The sequence below is a fragment of the Ursus maritimus genome, unplaced genomic scaffold (genome assembly GCF_017311325.1).
Source record: "Ursus maritimus isolate PB19 unplaced genomic scaffold, ASM1731132v1 scaffold_21, whole genome shotgun sequence".
In the NCBI taxonomy this organism is placed as follows: domain Eukaryota; kingdom Metazoa; phylum Chordata; class Mammalia; order Carnivora; family Ursidae; genus Ursus; species Ursus maritimus.
The window spans coordinates 52,247,584-52,260,297 of NW_024424564.1; the positions used below are offsets into that span (position 1 = coordinate 52,247,584).

Consider the following 12,714-nt stretch of genomic DNA (forward strand, 5'->3'; position numbering starts at 1 on the left):
TCAGGGTGATGCCCACGAAGCAGGGGGGGCCACACTTTGAGAACCATAGCCCTGGGCCATTCAGACGCTGGGAGCATCTGTTTGCTCCATCCCTGCCCCCTCTGCCAGCCACCAGACCCTGAGCGCCCGCCCCCCAGCCCCCAACCGGGCAGGGACTGAATCCGAATGTCTCATTTTTCCTCCCGGCTCGCAGCGCCCCGCACAGGCCGAGGCTCGAGGAGAGGGCGCTCCGTGGGCGCTAAAGGACCGCCGAGGGGTGGGTTACTGGGTGGCCGGGGACGCCCCATCCCCGGCGGGCACCGCCTACAGCCTGCGCAGTGCACCGGGGTGGGGGATCCGTGGAGGGCGCCCCGGCCCCAGCTCCCAGCTCGGGCGGGCCCCTTCCCCGGCGGCCGCAGGTCGCCTCCTCGCGCGGGTCCGGCTCGCATCGGCGGCTGAGCCCGGGCGGCGGTGGCCGCGGCCGAGCCCGGAGCCCCAACGCGGGCCCGGGGGCGGGGCGGGGCGGGGCCTCCGCGGCCCCCTCCCCCGGCCCGGGCTCCGGCTCTGCGCGGTGGCGGCGGCGGCGGCGGTGGCGCGGGGACCAAGGTGAGCGGCGGCGACGGGCCCCGGAGGCCCCGCGGAGAGGGGGGCGGGGGGGGGGTCGCACGCGCGCCCCTGAAGAGGCCGGGCCGGGGCCGCCGGAGCGCCGTGTGTGTGTGTGTGTGTGTGTGTGTGTGTGTGTCTGTGTGCGCGCGCGCGCGCGTCACGCCGAGTGCGGAGACATGGGATGGGGTGGGGGTCGGGCAGCCCCCGGCAAGGGGCCTCAGCCTTTCCCACTGAGAGTCCCCTGGGACCTCCCAGCTCCTCTCTCCGGGTCTCTCCTTATCGCCAGCCCCCCCCCCAACGCCCCGCCCCGCCCCGCCCCCTTCTCCTCTATCTCTGACTTTCAGTCTCCGGGTTGGTCTCTGGGTCTGTCCAGCTGCCTTGTTTCCTGATCTTCCTTCCCCAACACTGCCCCCTCCCCATGGCAGCTCTTCCCCTCCCTTTACACTGCCCCCCTTAATAGAGCAAACAAAGATGGTCATGGGAGGGAGAACCTCCTTTTGGAGCCCTGTCCGGTTTCAACGTGGGGCCCCACCCCTCTGGCCTCTGGCCTGGGCCTCCTGCCACCTTCCTGTGGGGAGCTGGCCCTGCAGAGCCCTGGGTGGGTCGGGGGTGCATCTGGGGTAGCAGGTATATCTGAGGGCAGAGACCTCAGGGCTGGAGCACATAGGGTTCTGTGGCCTCAGAACTAGGGAGCCCCCCTCACATCCCTTGAGAGGAGGCTGGCAGTGCAGACTTGTCTGCGTCTGGGTTTGGGCCTCTGGCAAAATCAGACCATGTGCTGGACCCTGTTCGCAGGAGCAGGGCCTGACGCTAAGACTGTTTCCAATGGAGCCAAGGTAGGGAAAAACTTGCTGGGCTCGGGGAGGGTCCCCGGCCTGGGGGTCACTGGGTGTGGTCTTGGCCCTGGCCGGCCAGGCCACTTCCTGTAGGCGGCCTCCATGTCCCCATCCATGCCGCGGGGCATCCGTGAGATTGTGTACAGCTGCGTGGAGTGGCCGTCGCTGTCCAGGTGATTAGTGATGCTTTTGGCGAAAGCCTGGCTGGACTGGAGTTCCCCGGGATTCCAAACAGCATTCCCTGGACTGCATCTGGAGGCGGAGGAGGGCTCCCTGTGGCCTCACAGACCTCCTGCACCAGGCCCAGCCTGAGAACCCTTCCTGGAGGGGTTAGCTAGGGGCTCTGGGGGTGGGGTCTAGGACCACCAGATTGTCCTCTTCAATGACAGTGCTTGATAAAATGCCAATGCCTGGGGGCTCTCGTCCTGACCTCTGATGGGGGCACCAGGAATCTGTATCTTACAGCTCACCCCCCCTCCCCCACCCCGTGCACATCAAGTGTGAACACCACTGAGTGGTGGCATTGGACGAGGGCTCAAAATCCCATCCTCCCTCTGGCCCGTAGGCCGTGGGGTGGACTCAAGAGCAGCCCAACCCAGGGGTGTGGCCTTGCCGTGTCCCTGAGCAAGCCACTCCCCCTCCCTGAGCCCAAGTCCCCATCAGTCAGCAAGTTACGGCCTCCCAAGGGTCTTTCCTGCCAAATGGTCTGGGGTTCTGAGCTGTTTGTTGGACATGTGCGGGGTGGGGGGGGGTCCGGAGTCAGGCAGACCTGGGTCAGCATCACAAGGCCCCGCTGGCCGGCTGTGTGGTGCTAGGCAAGTCACTTTGCTTCTCAGAGCCTCCATTTTTCCATCTGAAAGCTAGAAATCATAGTATTGCCACTCCTTACAGGCAGCCAGGGGATCACACGGCAAGCCCACCGCGGACGTGGTGTGAGCCATGAACGTGGTTGGCGCTGTCTGTGTTTCAGCTACCTTAACTCTCTGGTGATGCGGACATTCACGTGGGCTTAATTTCTCATCAGCAGGGCAAGTGGATTTGTTTGTTTCTAACAGACGGATTAAAAGGCCTGGGGACGGCTGAGTGGCATTGCCTGGGCAGTCAGGCAGGTTCTCTGGGATCCGGCTGGGCCGCTGCCACCAGCTCTTCCTCAAGGCGGGCACTGGGAGATGACACGCAGTCTCCCAGGAGACTCCCGGCAGAGCCAGGAGGGACTGGGGCGAGGAGAAGGAAGGAGAAAGCCCGGGGCCCTCGCCCCACCTCTCCAGGTGCCCTGAGTCCTAGGCATTCGTGGACAGGAACAAAATCATCTTCTGGGACATCTGTGAGGAGGGCAGGCTCCCAAGACTCCCATAGAAGGACAGGGAAAGCCATTCATGCCTTCATTCATTCCCTCGCTCATTCTCACCGGCCTTCTCCAGGCAGATGGCAGGGGGTGTCCCCATTGAGGCAAAGAGACCCACACAGGAAGGGAAAGGCCACAGATGCGATCTGAACGGGGAGCTGTAGGGTCAGACTGTGGGGTCCTTTCTGCTCAGGGTCACACAGCAGGGTCAGGATGTCCTGCTCTAGGCTCACCCAGAAGCCTTGGGTGGCCCCGGGGTACGTGCCAGAGAAGACCCAGCCATGCCCCAAGTCTGAGTCAGGAGAGACAGATTCGAGTCTTGGACTGCTATGAAGATGTGGGTTTAGTGGAACAAAAAGGTAACTTCCTGGTGACACCATAACCCTCTTTTTGCCTTTTAACCACATCCCTCTTATCTGTCTCAGAACTGAATCTCGGTGGGGGAGCACCGGTGGGATGAGGGCTTTGAGATCTGTGTGTGAGCACAGTTCTGGTGACTCAGGAATCCCTAAGTCTGACACAGGGCTCCGGGCGGCGGGGAAGAGGAGCCAGTCAGGGCCAGAGAGGGGCCGCGAAGGCCAGGGACCCCAGAGTCAGGCGCACCTGCTGGTAATCCTGGCAGCACCATTCGATAGCTGTGTGGCCGTGGGAAAGTTGCCTCACCTCTCTGAGCTGCAGTTCTGTCATCTGCATTGCGTCGCTCGGACTACACTGCAGAGATGATTAAAACCATGGGTTGGAATCCCGGCCCGACCTGTCCCCGGCTGTGTGACACTGGCAAGTCCCTAGACCTCTGCGTGCCTTGGTTTCTTCATCTGCAGTGGTGAGAATGGCAAGCACTTAGCGCATAGGGTTGTGGTGAGGGTCTGGTGGCTCCGCGTAAGGCCCTGAGAGGGACGGTCCCCGTGCGAGACTGGAAGAGTGGCGGTGCTGCCCCCTGCCCTAGCGGTCACCGTGCTCCGGGGCGTGGCCTTCCGCTCAGGCTGGCATCAGCCCCGGAGCCACTGTCAGTATTGCTATCAGCATAAGCGTCGATGCCCACCTCTGGCGTCGCGAGAGGACTCGATGCCTGGCCCCGGGAAGCCTTCAGCTCATGCTTGTGTCCGTCTGTACCCTCTGGGGAGAACAGTGAGGTCACTGACTGTCAACACCCTGGGAAAAGTTGGCAGAGTGCAGGGACCGGCCCTTCTGAAAGATTATCGAGAAAATACATGCGGCTCATTTCGGCATGGAGGAGTGCTCTCCTCAGCTCTGGGTCCAGGGCCTGGGCTTATCCCCAGAAAGAAGGGGGCTGCCATTTCCTGAGCACCTACCGTGTGCTTGGTCCTTCATGCGAACTTCCCCAGGCACTGTCCCACTTACTCCTCCCAGCCAGCCCAGATGGTGATCGTGGCCATACCCAATTAACAGATAGGCAAGCTGAGGCTCAGAGAGGCCAAGTGGTTGCCTAGAGCCCAACTGGTTGCCCAGAGACCCGGGCAGCAAGGAACAGGGCTGGGGCTCAAACCTAGGGTGTCCGGCAGGAAGTGTGCACGCCCCCTTTCCAGCCCACCGCGCTACCTGCCTGAAGGTAAGAGAATGTTACCAAAACACCTCGACATCAGGAGCTACCACAGTGGGCTCCTCTGACCCCAGCAGAAGTCTTGCTCATTTTCGGGAAGCTTCTTAAGGTTTTGCTTTCTGTGCCATCAGCTGAACTGGGTATAAACCTTCTATGTGTTGCCCAAGCAGTTTCTCCAGCTAAACCAGTCTGCCTGGAGCCCAGAGGAGAACCCTGGAGGAAAGACTGGGGGGAGGGAGGACCCAGGCTGGGAGGGCGGCCCCCATTCAGCACTAGGAGACCCGCGTTCTCGTTCTGGTTCTGCTACATACCTTTGAGTCTGAGGGGTTATTCTCTGTGCCTCAGTTTTCAAATCTGTGAAATGGAAATTTCGATTTCTACCCTGCTTGGCTACCGTGAGGGGGAGGGGTAAGGTAAAGCTACAAAGTAATAGTCGACACATAGGTAGGAAGACAGCTTAGAAGTTTGCGTATTTGCCCTCATGTAACCCTCCAAGGCCATGGTGTGATCCCATTGTATGAAAGAGGAAGGCAAGGCACAGAGAGGTCAGTCTCTTGTCCAAGGTCACACAGCTTGTTAGTGTTTAGGTCTGATTAAGATGGACTGAAAGCCAGCCATTGAGGCCACATATTGATGATGATAAACATGATGCCCCTGCTTGATTATTTCCTGTGACAGGGAGCTCACTACCTTATGAGTCCCTAGGACTCTTAGTCTTGGACTTGAGTAGGTGGTGGTGATGGTCCCTGGTACAGTAGGCTCAGCGTGGAGTGGGAAGGCTGGGAGAAGATCCTGAGCTTGGCTTTGGCCGTGCTGGGAAACCCAACTGTGGAGAGGTGGGGAGCTGTGGTCTCCACTCTGCTACAAAGTGAGGGTAAGAACCCCGCGGCACAGGGCTGCTGGGAGGTGTGAACAAGGGGATGTGATGTCAAGTATCTGGCAGTGGCAGGGGCTTGAAACAAGATGGTTGTTACTACTGCATGTTGTTGATGCTGTGCTTAGTATTAGTATTAGTATTATTTAGGTCCTGTGTCCCTAGCAAAATCGTGGACCCCTGCCAAAAGGGGCCAGGCTCTGTATGTCCCTGGGTCCCACCCTGAGACATGGTCAATATTTATTGATTGGATGCCTGATGTTCAGCTCCCTCCAAAGAGAATGTCTCCATGTGGGTGATGTGCTGGGAGACCCTTCATTTATATAATCTCACCCTGTGCCCCACGAGTGGGGGTCATCAGCTCCATTCTAGACACAGTCTTAGATAGTGTGATGGGTCTGCCCAAGGTCACACGGTAAGAAGGGGAAAGCCAGGAATACTTCCTGGAAGAGGTGGCATGGCACTGGGTCAGCAGGATGGGACATGTGCCCGAGCCAAAGGGCAGAGGGCTGGTGCTATTGGCATGCTGAAGAGGAACGTGGGAGCTGTCCATGGGGCAGGGCTGAGCCCAGCCCGCAGCACGCAGCCCAGGGCGGGGCAGAGTATGGGTGAGGCTCAGGGGGCATTTGCTGAGCTGAGCTGAGGTGCCCCGAAGTCTCAGCGGAACAGTAATTTGCTAGCGGTCTGGGCTCCTGACCCCACCCTGCACCCCACCCAGCCACTTCCTTCTGTCCGGGCAGGAAGGGGTGCTCTGCGGGCTCAGAGGCTGCAGGCACCTTCCTGGGGACTGCTCTGTGAGCAGTGATAAAATATTTATCAGAAACAGTGGCGGCCGGGCTTCCCTGCACAGGGTACAGCCAGGGGAAGCTCCCGTCCCTAGACCTGCAGCCTCCCTGAGTCCTGCTGAGTCACAGGGGAGCCCAGTGAGCCACCTGCCTGCGCCCTCCTTGGCCCCTCTGCCCTTTGGCCATGTGGGTGCCTCCTAATGGGTAAGCCATTCAACTGCCCACGGGGCCAGGGCGTCCAGGCAGTTAGTGCTGAGGGCTGCAGAGCTTACCCAGCGGCCAAGGTCACAGGCAGAGGAGGCCAGCAAGCTGGGATCCCCCCTGCGCTCACCCCTGCAGGGTCCTACCTCCTTAGTCCTCGCAGCAGCCAGCAAGGTAGGTAGGTCCTCTTGTACCTCCGTTTAGTGGTGGGGAGACCAAGGCTCAGAACAGGGATGTGGGGGGTCGAGTCTCCAGCTGCTAGTGGCTGAGCAGAGATTTGGCCCTTGGCCGTCTGACTCCTGTCCCTGTGAGGCCAAAGTCAGTTCTAGCCCGGAGTCAGGGGCTGGGGTGTCTGTCCGTCCTGATGCGACCCAGAGCTAGGACTTCGGATCTGTGCTTTTGGTCTTAAGAGTAACAGCAACAACAAAAAAACAGTAGCAGGTGGCTTCTTCCTCCTACCGTCGGGGGGGAGGAAGAGCAGGGCTTTCGGATTCTTTTGTTCACTCATTCATAAAATATCTTCTGGGTGCACCAGCCATAGGCCAGCATCCGTGGCTCCGTGGACCCAGGGGGAACACTGATGCCACAGTGGGGGGAGCCCACGGAACTGTCAGGACTGGGTTCAGCGCCCGGGCCCACTCACCGCGTACTGACGGGTTGGGTGAGCTCTGAAGGCCGCTCTGCCTCTCTGAACCTTGGTCTCCAGGTTGTGACTTGGAGATAAACTGAGCTTTCTCGAGAGAAGATCACACCTGTGTCCTTGTTCTCTGTCACCTCTGCAGACCAGCCTGCTGGGCATTCATTAGCCTTTGGACCGGTTCTGGTTTCCAGAGAGGCCCCAGCTCTCCCAGGGAGGAACCAGAGTTGGTGCCCAGGGGGCTTGCAGAGCTGCTGGGCTCAGCAGCGGCTTTTCCCAAGGGGCTCCGAGTTCGGAAGGCAGGCTCAGATCCTGGAGCCGCGCTGGCCGCCAGCAGCTGTAAGAGGGAGCCAGGTCCCATGCAAGCTGTTGATGGGGTACCTGTGGGTGGCCGGGGGTCATCTCCACCCCTCCCAGCCCCGACCCCGTGCTGGATCAGAGCCACTGTTGCCCCTCACCGCCTGCCCATGCACGCAGGGCATCTCGCCCGCCTATTTGCTCCCGACCGTTCCCTCCTCTCGGCCTCGCCATGGTTTCCTCTGCCTGGAACTCTTCCTGTCCTTCTTCACCTTCACTGGGGGCTTCCGTTGGTTCTTCAAGGCCCTGATGGAAGGTGCCCTCCTCCTCCAGCAAGCCTTCTCAGCTGTCCTGTATCCACCCAGGCAAGATGGGGTGGCCACTGGAGTCTTTGCTCAGGTATTCGGGGCAGCACTTAGCACCCTGTGCTCATCTGTTCCCAGTCTCTTTCCCTCCAAAGGCTCCAAGGTGGGGCTCTGCCTGATTGATCTCTGGGTCTCCGGGCTCAGCCTGGGGCTGGCACGGATGGAACCCCAGGAGTGTCTATGAATGAACAAGTGAGCGAGCGAGCGAGTGAGATCCAGGACCACAGCGGGGTCCACACCACAGCGGGGTTTTAGAAGCACGTGGTAAGGGACAGGAGTAGAGCTAGAAGGTGTGCTCTGTGTGGAAACTCACTGTCTTTCTGGAATAGTCTCTGGGGACGCCGTGTACCTGACCTTCAAAGACAATGGACATTCAGCTGGACAGGAAGGATTCCTGGGGCCAGGAGAGAGACCGGCGGGCGGGTGCTTGTTGCAGAGCCCTGGGGGTCAGGAGGGCTGGCCTTCCGGCCTGGGAGCTGTGTGACCGCGAGCAACTCATCCCATCTGTCCGGCCTCACGTCCATCCTGCGAACCCGGCCTTTACTCGTCGGAGGGAAGCAGGCAGGTGGCAGGGCGTGTTCACGGGTGTTCATTCAGTAACTGTGCACGTGTGTCGAGAGGCATGTGTTCAACTCTGGGAGGCAGTTGCCACAGAGACACAGCTCCTGCCTGCTGGGTCTAGCTCTCCATCGGACTGGCCTGACACAGTCCGATGAGGGAGGCTGACGGAGCACAGGCCCAGGCTGTGATGGAGCTGTCACAAAGGGAAGCCCAGGGGAGGCCCCGGCCCAGCCATCAGCCTTGGGGAGCTGGCACCTTGCTTGCGGCTGGGTTTGCTAGGAAAGCAGGTGTGCTAGGCCAGTGAATGCTGCATGGCTAGAGCCCTGGAGGAGGGTGAGGTAGGGGTGCTAAGGCCCTGAAGGAGAGGGCTGGAGGGGATCCTGAGTGATGCGGGGGGGTGGGGGTGCCCCCTGAGAGTGTCACAAGAGCTGCATCCCCTGAGCCCTGAGCACTCCACCCCGGCCGGTGGAGGCACTTTGTACGAAGGAGCCCGTGAGATCCTTGCCCCGACCTTGCGAGGCAGGCACTGCTGTGTCCCCATCTCACAGAATGGGGAGATTGAGGCCAAGTCACAGTAAGTGACAGAGCTGTGCTTTGAATCCAGGTCTGTTTGTCTCCAGAGCCCAACTGGGAATATCCGGCCTTTCCTGCAGCCCCTGCCCCTCCCGGAGCCTCCAGAGAGGGGATTAGCAGCTGAGGTCATACAGCAAGAGCACCACCTCGAGTCCTCCCTGGGGCTTGTTCTGCCGTCTGTGGTCAGAGCATCGCCCAGGGTGGCTGGTTAGGGGATGAGGTACAGCACAGGAGGCACCCTGGGGACAGGTGAACCCCCAGAAATGGGAAATGAGTGTGATGTCACAAGGTCCACCAGAAAGAGCTCCGAGCAGCCGTGAGCCCCTGCCACCGAGGTCTGCCTGCCGAGTCACGGAGGGGGCGGGCCCAGTGCGGGTGAGCCTTCCTCTGCCTTCCCCGAAGGTGCAGAGAACCAGCCAGTGAAGGGAAAGGCCTCTTCCGTGCTGACAGTCCAGGTTGGGGGCCATTGTCTCGGTCTGTCAGCCCCAAGGCCAGGAGTCCAGGAGACTACAGGCCCTGGTGTTGGGGGGTTGCTGAGAATGTCCCTGAGGCAGGTGAGTTTCTTCCCCGCATGTATGCTAACAGGCACCATAGGCCCCGGCTGGGCAAGAAGGGAGGAGGGAGGAGGAAGAGGCCCGCCCAAGCCCCAGCCAGGGCTCACCATCCTTCCCTTGCTTCACTGGAGAGAGTGAGGGTCCCCTTCCCCCTTTTTCAGCTGGACAGGCAAGGTACGGGTGGCTGCCCACCGCGTGTAGCCTGGGATGCTGGGCTCTAGACTCGGCAACATGCCCAGTGCAGGCTTCCGTCCCCTGTGGATAAAATGGGGACTGCTCCCTCCCCCCCCAACATTGACTCTTCCTCCCAGAGCAGTTATGATGGCCAAGTAGACACCAAGGCTGGCACGGGGTAAAAGATTTGGCCAAAGTCAGATTCAAATCCAGCACTTAGCTCAGGGCCTGGCACATGCGAGGTTCTCAAGAAATACTCACTGAATGAAAAGGGGGGAAGTATACACAGCCTCTGGCCCTGCCCTCACAGCCCTGGGTCCCCAGTGAAGGGGCTGCTAGCGGCCTGCCCACCTGGGACTGTTGTGAGTGAGTGCTGAGTGGTACTTAAGACCGCGGGAGCCAGCCAAGGAAAGAGTCAGGAACATGTCCTTAATAGTGAGGGGTCTCACTCTCAACCTCCAAGTGGCCTGGCCTGGGCGGTGCTGTCCTCCGGATGCAGGTGCATACGCACTGTGGTGGTACTCATGGAGAAGACATTGCTGAGTGAGGGCACCCTGGGCAGGGTTTTGCAGGATGAATAGGAGTTGGCTGACCAGGCCGGGCTTAGAGGAAAGTCTTCCCAGATAGAGTGAAGAAGGGCAGGCATGTGGACATGAACCAGGCCTGGCGTCAAGGACAGCAGCTTTCTCCAGGATATTGTCCTCCACTTTCATTCATCTGGGAGGCCTCAGGGAGGCTCTTGACTCCCCTCCCTCTCCCCTCAGACATCCCCATAGCTGACAGCCTGGGCTACCTGTGAGAGGCTGGGAGCTTACCACCTCATCCTCTGGTCTCACGCCTGTGGCAAAGCCCTAGAGACCCCTTCCTGTCACCTGCCCCTCCGGTGGGGGGAAATCGCTGTGGGTTGAGTCAGTACAGGGGAGCAGGGGAGCTTACAGGTGCTGCGAGGCACCTCGCAGCCTCAGTTTCTGGGCAGAGATATCTCACCTCCGTCCCCACCTTATCCGCCACCCGTGCTGGGAACCACAGAGAAAAAGCCAAAGCCCTGTTATGCAACACCAGAAACCACCAAGAAGACCTAAACAAGGAGCTCCAGGGGACCAGGCTGGGTGTCTGGGCAAGGCCGTCCTCCCATGCCCAGGACCCAGAGAAGGGCTCGGGGAGAGCAGGTGGCAGGACGCCATGTCCACCTCCAGGTCCTGGCTCTGGCCCTGTCACTGGGGTGACCTGTGGACCCACAGGGTTCCCTCTCTGATTGTGCCAGGCAAGTCATCTGGCTGTACCCCAGAACCCCCACCCAGCCCAGGAGCACACCCCTCCAGCCATTGCAGTCCAAGCAGATGAAATGGGTGACAGTAACAGGGACCTGGGCATGCCAGTGAAAGATGGGGAGAGCCCAAGCTCCTGCCATTCCGGAGCAGCCTGGTTTCCAGGCTCAAAGAACTCAGCAGATGAGCAGTGGGGACCAGGGCTGGGGTGACTGCATCATGCCCTTGGGGCCCCAGAGAGCCTGGATTGGAGGCCAGCTGGCTGACCTTGCCCACAGACAAGGGGTTCCCAACCTGATACAGGTCCAGGAGGGCTAGAGTCAGAGGGGCAGACTGGGGACAGGCCCTGGCACTTTTCGGCTAAGCGAGCCCCATGTGACCCCCACTGCAGTGCTCACAGAGCCCAAGCTATGGGTCCGGCTTCATCTCGGCATCCCAGTGGGAGGGGGCCCCACGTTGCTGGGTGAGGTCACCCTGGGCAGGGTTTTGCAGGATGAATAGGAGTTGGCCGATCAAACCCAAAGGCCCCCATACCTCATTTCACATATATGGCCCCTTCCACCATGACCACAACCCTGTGAGGTCCTGTCATCATCCCCATGTGACATGTGCAAGTTCTCACACTGGTGATGGTGGAACCAGGTGGGAGACTCAAACGGCAGAACCTGAGGGACAGCTGGGCTTGCGGGCAGGGGAGGGGAGCAGAGCTAGCCCGTGGCCTCGAGAGATCTGAACCCCAGGCGGTGGCCTTTCTGAGACCTTCACGCATCCCAAGGGCCACATTATGGTGCACGCTCTCCCCCCAGCCTCCACATCCCCTGCCTGGTGGGCCTCTCACCCTTCACACGCCCTGTAGGTCTGGTCTGTCCCTGGAATTCCCGTCACCCTCACTTGACTTCACTCCAAGCCCAGCTCTCAGGGTTCTGGGGACACAGGGGACAATCCTGGAGGGGGACCCTGTCTGTCTGAGCTCCAGTTGTGACCCCGCATCGGGCAGGTCAGGGGACATCAGGTGCAGTGGGCGAAGGGCACAGGAGGGAGGCCCGAGGGTCACCTCCTGAATGCCTGTGTGGCCTTGCGTTTTCCGCTCCAGAGCCTCTCCCAGGGGGCTGCTGGGAGATTACATGGGGCAGGTGGAGTTGCTGAGCAGAAGGCCTGCCCCTGCTGAGAGCACGGCCCACCTGGCCCTGCTGAGTGAGGTCGCATTTCCAGGCTTGCTTAAGATGTCCCAGCTGCTGAGGGCTCTTCAGGACTCCCCAAGGCAATCTCTGTCCTCCACCCACTGCCCCCTCCGCCACTGCCCTCCTGTGACTTGCCAGGGAAGGGGGAACATGGCGGCCTCTGGGCATAGGCTCTGGCACCCAGTAGGTGGGCTCAGACCCCAGCCCTTTGCTTACCTGGGGCGCCCGGGGCCGGCCAGCGCTCTCTGAACTGCGGCCTCCTCGCCAGGAGACGGAGCGGGCATTCTGACCAGTAGGGCGGCCCCATGAGGGCGGGAGGTGGGACCTCAGCATCTGCTCCTTTCCCCACACGTTAGGACAGTCCTGCCTGTGGGTGACCTGTGTCCCCCCACCCCCCGCCGCCTGAGGCCCCGGTCTCCCCATCTATAAAATGGACAGCTGGGCTCTACCTGAACTCCTGGAGCCCTTTGGGCGGGGCTTCCTGTGGGGAAACAGCAGAGTGAGGAGGGCCTGGGGACACGGTGTCAGAGCAGGGTGGCCCGGCACCCTTCCCTGGGGAGCCCGACTCTCATTTCCTCCTGCTTCTGCGGTGTCGAAATGGCCGATTTTGTAGGAAAGGAGGCCCAGGGGGTTTTGGTAAATGCTTTTCTCAGACACTCTTTGTCAGTTCCCAAACTTTAACCGTGTTCAGGGACGAGGGAAGTGGAGGAGCCGTAGACACAGGTGTGTGAGGGGGGAGCGTGTAGGAGGGACCCCAGGGGCCATGGGAGAAGGTCCCTTCCCCCGCCAGACACCTCTGAGAATAGGATCCTGAGTCTCTTGCTCCCCCACCCTGCCCCCTCCGGCCCCGGGAAGGGAGTCAGATTGTGGCAGCTGTTCCGTGGGCCCCCCAGGGAAATGGCCCACTGCCCCCCCCC

The 12,714-nt window shown here is 60.7% G+C and overlaps 1 protein-coding gene across 4 annotated transcripts in view; it reads left to right on the forward strand.

The window, feature by feature from the left end:
- The first annotated feature begins 533 nt into the window (after window positions 1-533).
- Window positions 534-12,714, forward strand: part of PRR5 (proline rich 5) — a 53,280-nt gene continuing 41,099 nt past the window's right edge. Inside the window, exon 1 of one of the 4 annotated variants that reach the window (XM_040637691.1) lies at window positions 534-585. Coding sequence is in view for 2 of the 4 variants with exons in the window: in XM_040637687.1 (XP_040493621.1) it covers window positions 6,187-6,365 (179 nt within the window). In the remaining 2 variants the exon portion in view is untranslated. Of the gene's footprint in view, window positions 586-6,026; window positions 6,366-12,714 lie in introns of those variants that run through there. The other 3 variants (XM_040637688.1, XM_040637687.1, XM_040637690.1) reach the window with 3 other exon arrangements.